The 13750-nt window shown below is 42.6% G+C and overlaps 1 protein-coding gene across 1 annotated transcript in view; it reads right to left on the bottom strand.

Moving 5' to 3' along the window:
* The window catches only part of LRP1 (LDL receptor related protein 1), a 392141-nt gene that overhangs the window by 19053 nt on the left and 359338 nt on the right, over window positions 1-13750 (bottom strand). Inside the window, exons 70-76 of the mRNA XM_042447614.1 lie at window positions 8745-8851; window positions 7833-7965; window positions 6011-6130; window positions 4280-4402; window positions 3553-3690; window positions 3198-3332; window positions 924-1043 (exon numbers count right to left, since the gene is read on the bottom strand). Coding sequence (XP_042303548.1) covers window positions 924-1043; window positions 3198-3332; window positions 3553-3690; window positions 4280-4402; window positions 6011-6130; window positions 7833-7965; window positions 8745-8851 — 876 coding nt within the window. The remainder of the gene's footprint in view (window positions 1-923; window positions 1044-3197; window positions 3333-3552; window positions 3691-4279; window positions 4403-6010; window positions 6131-7832; window positions 7966-8744; window positions 8852-13750) is intronic.

The following is a 13750-nucleotide window of genomic DNA, read 5'->3' on the forward strand; positions in this document are numbered from 1 at the left end:
TGACCTCTTTAGTCTTGCCCAGAGAAAAGGAAGTGCTGCACCAGTTTTAGAATTGTGGCTGATCTTTATGGTAATATCCCAGTGGAATATCATTTATGTGAAATGTTAGGTTCCAGTTGAGGGGCATGTGAGCTTCTTTTGCTTTTATAACTTATGATTTACGTTTGTCATTCCACTGTGCATCACTAATAATCTATGTCATCTAGCATCTGAGGAAGTAGACCAAGTCTACAAAAGCTTATGCTAAAACTTCTTTTGCTCAGTCTCAAGATCCCTTTGCCTTCCAATTTTCCAGACTAACATGGCTGTGTCTGTGAATTCTACATCATCTTGTGACACACATGGCTTTGTTTCATTTTGGCAGTCCCTGAAGTTTGTTTGACTGAGATCTGAGTCGATCAGTTCCAAGAGATTCCCAGGGTTGTTACAAGCCCAATAGTTTATGATGGGAATGGAAGACACAACAATCTTGGATAATCATAACCAGTTAGAAACTGCAATTTTTTAATGAATTTTATCTCTTAGCTGCCTATTTATCAGGACACAGGTGACACAAAGATACCCAGTGGCCGTAAGACAGCCAAAAACATTCATTGTTTCCTCTCACTGAAATCAGTGAGTGTTGGTGCTTGGAGAGAACCTCATTGGGAGCCATAGGAAAAGTTAATTTTTTGGATTACAACTATCAGAATTCCCCAGACAGTATACCTGCAAAAATGTAGCATTTCCACCCTGGAAGAGGAGGTATATTTTCTGATAAACTAGAAATGATGTCCTATAGAAGCAATGCAGGAAATTGCCCGGCATCCCAAGAAGAAGTGCATTACCATGGGTCTGTTAAGCATGCATAGATATATACAGACATACAACACAAACTACATTGTCTCTGAGAAAAAAATTCCTCCTAGCTAAGCTGCTGGTACCTTCCGCCTTGCACATCTGGTGGGTCTTCATGAAGTTCTTGGCACAAGTACACATATATGAGCCTTTTGTGTTGTTGCACAGCTGACTGCAAACCCCAAACTTCAGGCATTCATTGATATCTGGACAGAACAGGAAAAAGACCAAAACAAGGTTACTGGATGCCAATGTCAGAAGCTTTATTGTAGACTGTAGGATCTGAGGGATCTGGAGACAACATTGAAGAAAGATGTTTTCGCACAAGACTCCTGTCCTGTCTCCGATCTGGCTTTCTTAAGCAACTGTAGTAGTCAATGGTAAAATACATGATATGGTTTGAACATGACCCAGAAATACAGCACCAGCATTTCTGGCACCAGTTTCACCTGTAGCTGCTACAGTGACCTACTGGATAATGTGTGATATTCCTCTTGCCTTTCACCTGTGAAATGACTAATTTTTTTCTTTCATAAAAATACAAGATATTTGAATGTTCAGTAAGATGAAGTAGGTAGTTTAGAAAGAAAAATGAGTGTGTGTGTGTTCTCTCCTTGATCTCAAAGAGTAAGCAATACTGCTGGAGTGATTTGAGACATAAAATGACAGGTGAGATCGTACATTATAAAGCCTGGAGTGCAAATGAAATGCATCCTGAGAAGACAATCCTATTCCTGGGGCATCATTAGGGGGTGTGGGCCATACCAGGTGACAACTCAAGGGAATTGTGACACCACTGCTGCCCAAACACATGTCTTTTGCCAGGTCTGTGGCTTTTGCCTGTGAGATGGTGTGTGTGGAGTAAGGCTCAGTGGGAGGAGAAAGACGCCCCAGGTTCTTAAAAAAAATAAATTTTAAAATGGTGTGGTATAGGAGGAGGTCAAGGGGGACATGCACCATGAATTACCATATTGGGTGGCACAATCCTAGTGATACCACTGCCTGGTCCTACTTATACAATGATGAGATCTCACTAGGACTATTAATTATTATTATTATTATTATTATTATTATTATTATTATTATTATTATTATTTTATTATTTCTTCTTCTATTTATTTATATCCCACTTTCTTCCCAAAATTGCATTCAAAGCAGCTTACAATTTAAAAGCACAATACAATTAAAAACATACAAAAGTGACCATTTAAACATAATCATACTATATTAAATATTAATATTAAATATTAGAACAATATTAAAAACAGTATTAAAACAGGTAACTTGTTTAAAAATTGTTACTTGTCACAACTGTTAAAAATTGTGAAAAAATTAAAAGTTAAAAGCTCTTAAAACCCATAAACATTAAAACAGTACAACGCCCCCACAAGGTTCTCTAAAATCTTTCTGTTTCAAAAGCCTGTCTGAATAAATACCTGAATATTAAATCCCCAGGAAATAGATTCTGGGCTTATATTATGTATAAAGGTAATGAAAATTCTGATATAAATGGTTTTCCTGGAAGAAAACATTTTCGGCAGAATTCCTTGAGAGGTGATATATATGAAAAACTAAACTGAATGAGAAGAATCCATTTAGAAGTTCACGAGAATGTCTGTAAACAGAATACTAGATTCTGGCTGGCTCTTGCTCAATATCCTCCCTAGAGAAGCCCCCTAGATCTTTTTTCTCCCCTCCTTTTACTTTGCTCATTTTGTTTTGAGTTTGAAGTAGGGAAAGAAAGAATACTTTAACACTTTTCTACTTTTGAACATGTTTCCAAAACCCTAAAAAGGAAATCCTCCCCAAGTCCCTTTCTCATCCCTCCACCTTCAAAATTCACTCAAAGACTACTCTTGTGCCTGCTCCCCAACTCACCTACTATCTGTCCCTCCCCAAGCTGGGAAGGCAGGGGACAGCAAGAAGGATCTTTATTGTGGCCTTTGTTCTGATAGCAAACACACAATAACATTGATGTCTGCAGCATTGACCAATCATCAGAATACAAGCAGCAAGAAGATCTTGGGTGTGTCCAGAGCTGCTTCTAGCTACACCAGACCCTGCCAGCAAAGTTGCGACTGAAACAAAATTTCAAGCTAATTTTGCAGGTTCCTTTCTGCTTTTAGGTGGCTGAGGAATAATGAAGGGAGCAAAAGGTTTTTGCATAAAAGCTAGTGACATTTCTCAAAAGGTCTTCTTTACATCACCCTACATTCTTGGGCAACACTGGCATAGGTGCTGCTACCTCACACCCTGTATGCTTCTATTAGGCTTACAGCATATTTTCTAAGTTTCTTTCTTGTATTTCCAGTAACTTTGAGATATAAACCCTTGGCATGACCCATCTCTTGGCCCAGTACCTTGGCAGGAATTCTTGTCTGGCACTTTCTGGAAGCCGCTGGGGCAGGTGCAGTACACAGATGTGTTGGTCTGGATACATTTGGCATCATCACCACACATGGTCACATTGGTGTGACAGCCATAGGTCTTGGGATCTGCCAGCAGAAAAAGGAAATAGACAAATACTACATTAGCTGACACCAAAGGGTGAACAGTTGGAGATGTGAATAGAGAATATGTGTATGATCTCCCAAAGCACATATATTTATTACACTTGGCTTATAAAACTCCCTTCCTCTTGTACCACCTGTACCACAAATGCCAGCCTTTGCTTCTACCCCAAATTTATCTGTACTTGAGTGATTCATCCCTCACCTGTCAAGCACTTATACTCATCAGATCCATCTCCACAGTCATCAAAGAAGTTGCATTGAAGCTCCGCACTGATGCATTTCCCATTCAAACAGTGGAATTCATTCTTCTCATGGCTGCAGCTCCTGACAGTTGGTGAATCTGCAAAAGTGTGGTGATGGCAGTGAGAAGCCACAGAGAATGTGCTGTAAAGTCAAAATCCCCCTTCCCTTCTTCCTCTTTCCCAAAGAGCAGAAAAGTAACTGGAAAAAGGATGTATCTCCACAGTAAATGCGACTATATTATTGAATCATCCCAGATTCTAAGACCCAACAGAGTGACCCCAGCCACACAAAGATCTTCCTGCCTGTTGCATCCATACATGAATCACTCCTTTGAGCTTACTTCTTTTGTCAAGAAGCAAACTTAGGGCAGAGATTCATGCACAAAGGCAGGATATAGTCTCTTTGAACTGTGGGTCATTCTGTAAACTACTGAGACAGTAAGAGGAAAGAGTGACTCTGATTTTAATACACAAAAGGCATGTGCCTTAACACTCAAAGTAGTATGGGAAAGAGATTTAGGTTTAACTGCTGGCCTCCACTCTCATTAACAAGCTATATAGCACTACCAACCAACGATTTGAAGAGCAATGAGGCCTGTGTGAGAGAAGAGGATCTTGGGGGAGTAGCTTGTAAAGCTTTGGCAAAATTAGTGAGGTGGGGGAGGATGAGGGGGAAGAGACACTCACCACAGAATTGCTCATCGGTACCATCACCACAGTTGTCAATCCCATCACACTGGCGGCCAATCCACAGACACACACGGTCATTCTTGCAGCGGAATGGTCTGTTGGGGGGACACTGGAATTTCACTGTACCAGCAAAGAGAAACAAATGGTCAGAATGTCAGAGAAACTTACAAAGGCATAAGGTGATTGTGACCCAAGGGAGGTGGCTAATAACATAGGCCATGTGTGTTCCCTCTCTCGTGGTTATATCCTGCATGTCTCCATTTCTTGAATCCTAGCTTTGGGGAATGTTAACAGGGAAGGATTTGCTGGTCTGCTATAAGGCATCATGCTGAGTGACCTCAAATTTTTTTTCTTGTGCACATTACTGTGCATTATCAAGAACTATGTCTATACTTTACAGTGGTACCTCGGGATACGAATTACCCAGCTTACGAATTTTTCGGGATACGAAAAAATCCCATAGGGATTTATTGTTTCGGGTTACGAACGTTTTTTCGGGTTACGAAAAAACGCCGGCGCTGTTTAAATGGAGCCGCGGCAGAGCCGCGGCTTTTTTCCCCATTAGCGCCTATGGCAATTCGGGTTACGAAGGTTTTTCGGGTTACGAAATTAGCCGCGGAACGAATTAATTTCGTAACCCGAGGCACCACTGTATATTATTTTAATGTATGCATTATTGCATTAAATGAAACCTGGCAGGCAAATGGAGAGAACCATGTTTCTCTTTCTGTCTCTGCATGATGTCAAAGCACTTTCATTTTCTTCCAGTGGTAAAAACATGGGAGGTGATGGTAAAAATGTTCCTTTTGCAAAATGGATTTTTCCAACTTGGCAAAAGGGACACTTTTACAATCCTCTCCCACTTTGCTCTATGAACTGGTTAAAAAGAGGTTATAATTTGCTGCTCCACTTCAGGCAGCAAACTGTTTTGGGCCTGCCCTGCATTTAATGAAGGGTATCTAACTAGTGTGGGTTGAGTTTTTAAATGTTGTGCAATTCAGATGTCAAGTTTTGTATATAATTTTAATACATTTTAATATTTTTAATGTGCAATGTATTTAACTTTTTAAATTGTTCAATTGTTTTTAAACTTTAAAACTACATTTTAATGCTTTTATATTGTTTTTTACTTGTTGCTGTTCTTGTTGTTGCATGCCTTCAAGTCATTTCCGAGTTATGGCAAGCCTAAGGCAACCCTATCCTGGGGTTTTCTTGGCAAGAGTTGTTCAGAGCAGGTTTTCCACTGGCTTCCCCTGAGGCTGAGAGCATGTGACTTGTCCAAAGTCACCCAGTTGGTTTCATGACCAAGCTGGGAGTCAAACCCTGGTTTCCAGAGTCACAGTCTGACACTCAAACCACTATGACCTGCTGGTTCTCTTGTCTTTAACTTGTACTGCTTAAAATTTGTTAACCACCTTAAGTCTTGAGAGAAAGGAGGGATATAAATAAAGAAATATATAAATATATCTTCTATATAGAGTACCTCATTTAGGATTTGAAATGGACTTTTTAAGAACTATATAACAGATGAGCTAATTCAAGTCCAGCAACCCAGGGACAATTATTAGGCAACAGCCACAGGTATGGCAGTGGGTGTGCTAGCTGGGGGTCCACACAAAATAGAGAGCTGGATGTGAGTTTATTGAAATTAACTATTTATTAAAATTACGTGTATTTGTAATTGTGAGCATGCAAAAGAGGGTGGAAAAGGGAGGCCAAAACACTCACAGCATTCCTCATGGTTCTCATCAGAGTTGTCCCCACAGTCGTCCTCACCATCACACTTCCAGGCCAATGGCTTGCACAAGGTGTTATTGCATTGGAACTCATCCAGAGGACAGGTCCGCACTGCAAAATAATGAATGGGGTGATAATATATCAGCTATATGAGAGCAAAACTTGGAAAACATGCCTTTTATGAACTAAAATTCTCAAGAGCCCAACAACCAACTGACTAGGTGTCCTCATACTGAGACTGTGGACTGCATTAACTGAGAGCCTCATTTTGTGCTGTGCTCCAGATCAACAGCCTTAAAATCATAGGCAATGATCAGTCTCACACCTAGAGATTTGCAGGAATGTAAATCTTCTCTTATCTCTTTCTTGCACGCAAGAGCAAAGAATGTCAAATGTTTATTCCATGCTGGGTGAGATTATGAGAGGTCTTGCATATTTCCAATATTTTTTCTAATTTCAGGACTTTTTGGTGAACATTTTGCTTGAGGATGAAAAAAAGTGTTTTTGAGCAAAAGAAAACAGTCGTGAAATGTGAAAACCTTATGATAGTTGACCATGTTTTCCATAAAGTGTCTGTATGTGTTGATGCCTTCTCTTGTCTGAAAGAAGATTTGGCAGTACTCTTTACATCCTAGCACCCTGCGTGCATTTCCTTCAACCAGGCCAGTAACAGCACCAGGCATCCTTGGGCAGCTTCTGGGTTGAGCCTAGCAAACTTTTGTCCCTTTACATCAGGGGTTCCCAACCTGGGGGTCGCCAGGTTGGGACCCCTCCCACTCCCCCCCTCCCCTTCTCTATGCAGGTGCCGGTGCTGGAGCAGGCATCATGCAGGGAAGGGGTGGGGCTCCCTCCTTTCCCTTCTCCCTGCGAGTGCCTGCGCTGGCACAGGCATGTGCAAGGAGGAAGGGAATGGAGGCAGGGCTGCCTCCTCCTCTCCCTTCCTTCCCGCAGGTGCAGGCACCCACGGGGAGGAAGGGACAGGGGGGCTGCCTCCTCCTCTCCCTTCCTTCCCGCGGGTGCAGGCACCCACGAAGAGGAAGGGACGGGGGTCCCTCTTCCTTTCCCTTCCTTCCCGTGGGTGCAGGCACCTACGGGGAGGAAGGGATGGGGGGTCCCTCCTCCTCTCCCTTCCTTCCCGTGGGTGCAGGCACCCATGGGGAGAAGGGGATGGGACTGCAAGCCCCAGTGGGCTTTGCAACCAGAAGTCCTGTCCCTTTTCCCTCGGCGGCCTCTCTAATTGGTTGGTAGGCCAGGAAGGGGTGGGACTTCCGGTCGCAAAGCCTGCTGGGGCTTGTAAGCGGCCGAAAGTCCCGCCCCCTCCCGGTCTCCCAACCGATCAGGGAGGCCGCGGGCGGGACTTTCGTCCCCAAAGGAGGTCGTGGCCCAACAAAGGTTGGGATCTGCTGCTTTATATTTTTCTTTTAAAAATTCCAGTCAAGCCATCTTTTTCAGTGTTTCATACCTAACATCACAATGAAAAACTGTGGCAAACATGATCACAGGGTCACTGCCCACTTCTGCTTGCAGCATTGCCATCACATACAGGTAAAATTCCTGTGATCAACTGACAGAAGAGGGAGTTCAATAGGGAGCACCTCGTTCTGTGCTCTGTCAAGCATGGATTCAGCTCTGAACCTAGTTGCAAAGAACTGTTGAAAGGTTATTATTTTCAGGACAGCAGAAGGTCTGTACTCATAGGCAGGCCATCATTTTTCCTCCCGTTTTCTCAGCACTGATGCCTCACACTCAGTTTGGCACATACTGTAGTGAACCACTTACTTCCAAGAAAAAGAGGATGCGTGAGGAACCTTACCCCTGGTGTCACAGTCCTCCTCATCGCTGCCATCCATGCAATCTGCATCAGCATCACAGCGCCATCGCAGTGGAATGCAGTGGCCACTCTTGCAGTGGAACTGGTCTTGGTCACAGCGTGGCTTGCATTCTTTCTGTAAAGGGGGAAAGGGAGAAGGGAAGAAAAGGGGAGGTTACTAAAGGCTGGGCAGGCTTTTTCTCTAAGAAGAAGACTTTGACCTTTGGCCAACAACAAACACTAATTTTAACTGTGCAAATACACAGTTGAATGATGGCAAAAAAATGGGCATCGTATCTCATAGATGAATCCTGAAGTACACGCAAACTATGAGCTTGCATCTTCAGTGTATATGTAACCCCATCCAGCAGAAGCTGTATTCCTATTCCCTGAGCACCCTTTTGGCTGACCAAGAACACCTCTTTTTTGTCCAGATTAAACTTCAGTTTATTCACCTTCATTCAATTCTTTAGCACACACTGTTTTAGCCTCTGAACAACCTGCTTGGAATTAGACTGAAAGAAGATTTGAATATCAACAGCATACTAGTGGAACCAAACTCCCAATAACCTCTCTCAAAAATTCCATGTATCTGTTAAACACCTTAGTCAACAGAAGTAAACTCTGAGAAAAAACACAAGGCAAAAGCCAAGGTGTCAAACTGGAATTCCCCAGCATCACCTTCTGAATTTACTCCTACAAGAAGGAATGGGACCCCTGTGCCTCCAAGACCATCCTAGAGGGTAAGTGAAAAGAATACCATAGTCAATGGTACTAAAAGTCATTGAGAAGTCCAGTAGAACCAATAGGTACCAACTGTCCCTTATCTAGTTCCTGCAGAGGTGACCCACCAAGGTGACCAAAGTCATCTCCATCTTATAACCAGGCCTGAAAACAAATTGAAATGTCCATTACCTCATCAGAGCCATCAGCACAGTCATGGTCCCCATCACATTTCCAACGGCCTGCAATGCAGCGCCCATTAGCACAGGAGAACTCGCTTTCTGAGCAAGGTCTCGGTTCTGTAGACAGAGAGGAAGCATAGGACAGATGAGCTAAAAAGTCTCAGTGAGCAAAGAAGGGGGATACTGTATAATTCAGGGATTAAGTGTGGTTGCATATTCCCAGTACATCACTGGGTGGGCACAAGTAGAACTATCAGTCCAACAAAGCATACTGTTGACTTCAACACAACAAGGTAGAGAACACAGGAAAAGCCAAAGAGGAAAACAGGTAGGGGTGCAGAGAAGAAGTGGTACATTGGCGTCTCTAGCTGTCTCAAACTATACTATCTACATCAGTAGTGTTTATTAGGCTGTACTAACTACACTGTCTTGACTGTGGGTTCATCTGAGGCTGTTCTGTTTGATAGCTAAAGGGACAAATCACTAACATCCCTACACACTCCATATAAATTCTGCAATGCTGAGCAGCAGGGGGAGGAACAAACACACCTTGAGAATACAACTTCATTGGATTACAACTCCCAGAATCCTCCAGCTAATGTCTGTGTTGGCTGGGACATTATGGAAGATGTTACAACCCCCAAAAAGAAACATTCCTGAAGTCTGCGAGCAAGGGTCTGAGGTTTTATTTAGACCACCTAGAGGTTGTTATCTCCAGCAAGAACTAGAAGGTCAAACACAAAGCTGCACCAGAAAATGTCACCCGCTATGTGTCTCCTTGTCTCGCTTTCCCTGTAATGTGTACAGCCTTCTGGTGCCTTCCAGATGTGATGAAACACAATGTTCATAATCTCCCAGCCAGCAATGCTGATCAACTGGAAGGCGGCAGACTTCAGGCTTCGTTTTCCAACTCAACTGCAGGATGTGTGGGGCATGAACACACTTAATATTCAGCAATTCAAGAGAATGTGTTCAGTATATCCTCAACTTAAGCATTTGTTCTCTGTATTAAAACTAAACTCACATTTTCACACAAAAAAACTGCTCTTGGTTTCCCATCTCTCCAAAGTTTTTTCACTTGAGCAAACTAAATGTAGCAGTTAGGAGTCTCTCTGTGCATGGAGTCAGAAAACATTGCCACAAAAAATTGGCAGTTATTCCCCCAGTGGATCTATCTACTTTCTGTCCATCCTTGATCTAGACATTTTTATATGTGATCATCATGCTGCTGGTTTCATGCTGCTATGAGGGCATGGGAAACTTCCACATGAAGATGCTGATGTACTGCATGGAGCTCAGACAGGAGAAGGAAAACACACAACACAAGTTCCCCGAACATCTATATTTTTGGTGTTTAGCTTCTTATAAAAACAGGAAGTTATCTTATAGAGACCACTGGTCTCACAGTATGCTTAGTTTCAGAGGTCTTCCTGAGCTGCATGTGGAGATTAAACTCGTGACCATCCACAGTTAAACCATGAGTGATACAGCCCTCTCCCTAACTCTATTGCCCTTTGTTTTGTGGCAGTGAAGGTTCACAACATCCTGATGCTCTCCAAGGTTTGTTAGGGGCAACTCGACTTGGTGCCCATTGGCAATGGAAGATTTGCTAAGGAGAAACTGAATGTACTGTTAGACCTATCCCACAGTGATGGAGGAAGTCATAATTCAATCTGGTTTGTCCTGCAAAAGGGAATGGGAAGAGGGTTGGATCTCTGGGAGCCAAACAAGCATCAAACACAGAAATCTGCTCCATTCAGTACCTTGGGAGGAGGGAGGAGTGGGTCAGGGGCAAATACTTTGGAATGCAAATAAAATCCCCACCCCTTTCACCACAATCAAGGCTTTAAAGGAGAAGGAAAAGAAATATTTTTGACAGAAACCTACCTCTGCAAGCCCCGATACGACAGTGTGAAAATGGAGAAAAACATAAGATGAGATGAAATGGCACAAACTCAAATTACACGATGTGGCAAAAAAATAACAACAAAAAACAATCCAAAAGAGTGTTACGTTTTAGATTCTACCAGTGTGGGGAGGGGGAGGGAGACAGGGGGAAAAGAGGTGGGAAGGGTGGCATCCATCTTAAAACTTTAAAATTATTTCTCAAAGCCTAGCCTGACTTATACGTAACGGCTTCTTGTGAGGTTTACACTGGAAACAAAATGCACACCACAATCTCCCACAGGATTACTGCAATTATTCCGTAAAAGGCCAGACAATCATTTTGAGGTATAACCATTTGTCTCTTTTCATCCTGAACAAGTAATACCCAGTAATGGCAGCAAAACCACTGCTTCTAAAGTCAGAAAAGCTAAAGCGCAGAATGAACTCAGGCTTGCTAGAGAGGTTAACAACAACAAAAAGGGCTTTTTTAGGTATGTCCACAGCAAAAGGAAGAAGGAGGAAATGGTAGGGCCACTATGTCGAAGAAGATGATAAATGCTAACAGGGGACATAGAAAAGGCAGAATTACTCAACACCTTTTTTGTTTCAGTCTTCTCAGAAAAAGAAAAGGGTACTTAACCGGAGGATAATGGAGCAGAGGTCAGAATAGGGGAATTTCAGCACAAAATAAGTAAAGAGATAGTACAGGAATATCTGGTTAATCTAAACGAATATAAGTCTCCAGGACCAGATGAACTACATCCAAGGGCATTAAAAGAACTGGCTAATGTAATATCGGAGCCATTGGCAATAATCTTTGAGAACTCCTGGAGAACAGGAGAAGTCCCAGCAGACTGGAGGAAGGCAAATATTGTCCCTGTCTTCAAAAAGGGGAATAAAGAGGATTCCAACAATTATCGTCTAGTTAGTCTGACATCAATACCAGGTAAGATTCTGGAGCAGATCATTAAAAAGAGAGTATGTGAACATCTAGAAAGCCATAATCACAAAAAGTCAACATGGGTTCCAGAGAAAGAAGTCATGCCAAACAAATGTAATCTCTTTTTTCAATAAAATTAGCAGCTTGGTAGATGAAGGGAATGCTGTGGATATAGTATATCTTGATTTCAGTAAGGCTTTTGACAGAATTCCCCATGACATTCTTGAAAACAAGCTTGTAAAATGTGGGCTAGAGAAAGTAACTGTTACTTGGATTTGTAATTGGTTGGCTGGCTGAACCCAAAGGGTGCTCAACAATGGCTCCTTTACATCCTGGAGAGAAGTGACCAGTGGGGTTCCACAGGGCTCTGTCCTGGGCCCAGTGTTATTCAACATCTTTACCAATGACTTGGATGAAAGAATTGGGGGCATACTTATCAAATTTGCAGATGACACCAAACTAGGAGGAGTAGCTAATACCCCAGAGGACAGGATCAAAATTCAAAATGACCTTAATAGATTAGAAAGCTGGGCCAAAGCTAACAAAATGAATTTCAACATGGAGAAATGGAAGGTATTGCACTTAGGGCAGAAAAATTAACTGCACAGATATAGGATGGGGGACACCTGGCTGAATGAGACTACATGTGAAAGGGATCTAGGAGTCCAAGTAGAACACAAATTGAACATGAGTCAACAGTGTGATGCGGCAGCTAACAAGGCCAATGTGATTTTAGGCTGCATAAATAGAAATATAGTGTCTAGATCAAGGGAAGTAATAGTGCCACTCTATTCTGTTTTGGTCCGGACCCACATGGAATACTGTGTCCAGTTCTGTGAACCACAATTCAAAAAGGACATTGAGAAACTGGAGCATGTCGAAAGGAGGGTGACTAAAATGGTGAAAGGTCTGGAAACCATGCCCTATGAGGAATGAGGGAGCTGGGGATGTTTAGCCTGGAGAAGAGAAAGTTAAGATTTAACCTGTTTAAATATATGAAGGGATGTCATATTGAGGATGGAGCAAGCTTCTTTTCTGCTGCTCCAGAGACTAGGACCCGGAGCAATGGATGCAAGCTACAGGAAAAGAGATTCCACCTCAACATTAGGAGGAACTTCCTGACAGTAAGGGCTGTTCAACAGTGGAACACACTCCCTCGGAGTGTAGTGGAGTCTCCCTCCTTAGAGATCTTTAAACAGAGGCTGGATGGCCATCTGTCGGGAATGTTTTGATTGTGATTTCCTGCATGGCAGGGGGTTGGACTGGATGGCCCTTGCAGTCTCTTCCAACTCTATGATTCTAGCCATCAATGGGAACAAAGCTCATCTGTGAAAAGTTGAATTTTTGAATGCACTTTGTGCTTCCAGATGGCAAAGTCAAGGCACCTTTTATACATCTCTCCCTTTTTATCCCAGCTTTGGACTGCAACTCTCAGAACCCCTCAAGTTAATGGTTATTCTGGCTAATGGATTCTGGGAGCTATTGTCCAAAATGAATAAGTTGCCTACACTCTTCTCTCCAGTGATTCAGACATGGGAAGCGGAAAGTAGATTTAAGACAGTATCAATCATGCAGGCTGAGAAGAATTAAATACATATAACGGTGTAGAAGTGGAGAAGATGCCTACCAGTACAGCTCAACACAAATTTATCCATAAAAGAACTAGCCTCCTTGTCTGTAAGGACAAGAGAACCTCTGTTTTCTCAACTATTAGATGGTAAATGCAGGGTGGTGTGCTAAAAGCTGATCTGGGTTGAATCCTGTGCTAGTCTTTCCTTATACTTGCATTTGCATGGGCTGGTGTGGGTGGAAGGTCTACAGAAGCCAGATTTTTCCCACATCTATAACAGGCTGAAATGGGTATAGGAAGTGGCACAAAAGGAAAGGAAGGGAAACAGTCAATAACTTAGGCAACTTTGGGGAGTACATCTTGCAAAACACTCTGGTGGGAATCCTGAAATTCTCCCTTTCAAAATTATAACACATTGCAAAACACTCTGGAGAAAAAACCCAAACATTTCTTTGCTTTAACATATTCCAGTCTCAAGATCATTTCCTATCTTGCATACTCAGAGGTACATGAGGCACTTCTCAACAGCAAAGGAATGCCCAGTTTTTGTTGTGTTCCTTGCCACCCTTCACTCTCCAGCAGTGCTCATTTCACTTCTTCTGCCCAGCTCAGCCTGATT

This window comes from Sceloporus undulatus, chromosome 2 (assembly GCF_019175285.1).
Source record: "Sceloporus undulatus isolate JIND9_A2432 ecotype Alabama chromosome 2, SceUnd_v1.1, whole genome shotgun sequence".
NCBI lineage: Eukaryota > Metazoa > Chordata > Lepidosauria > Squamata > Phrynosomatidae > Sceloporus > Sceloporus undulatus.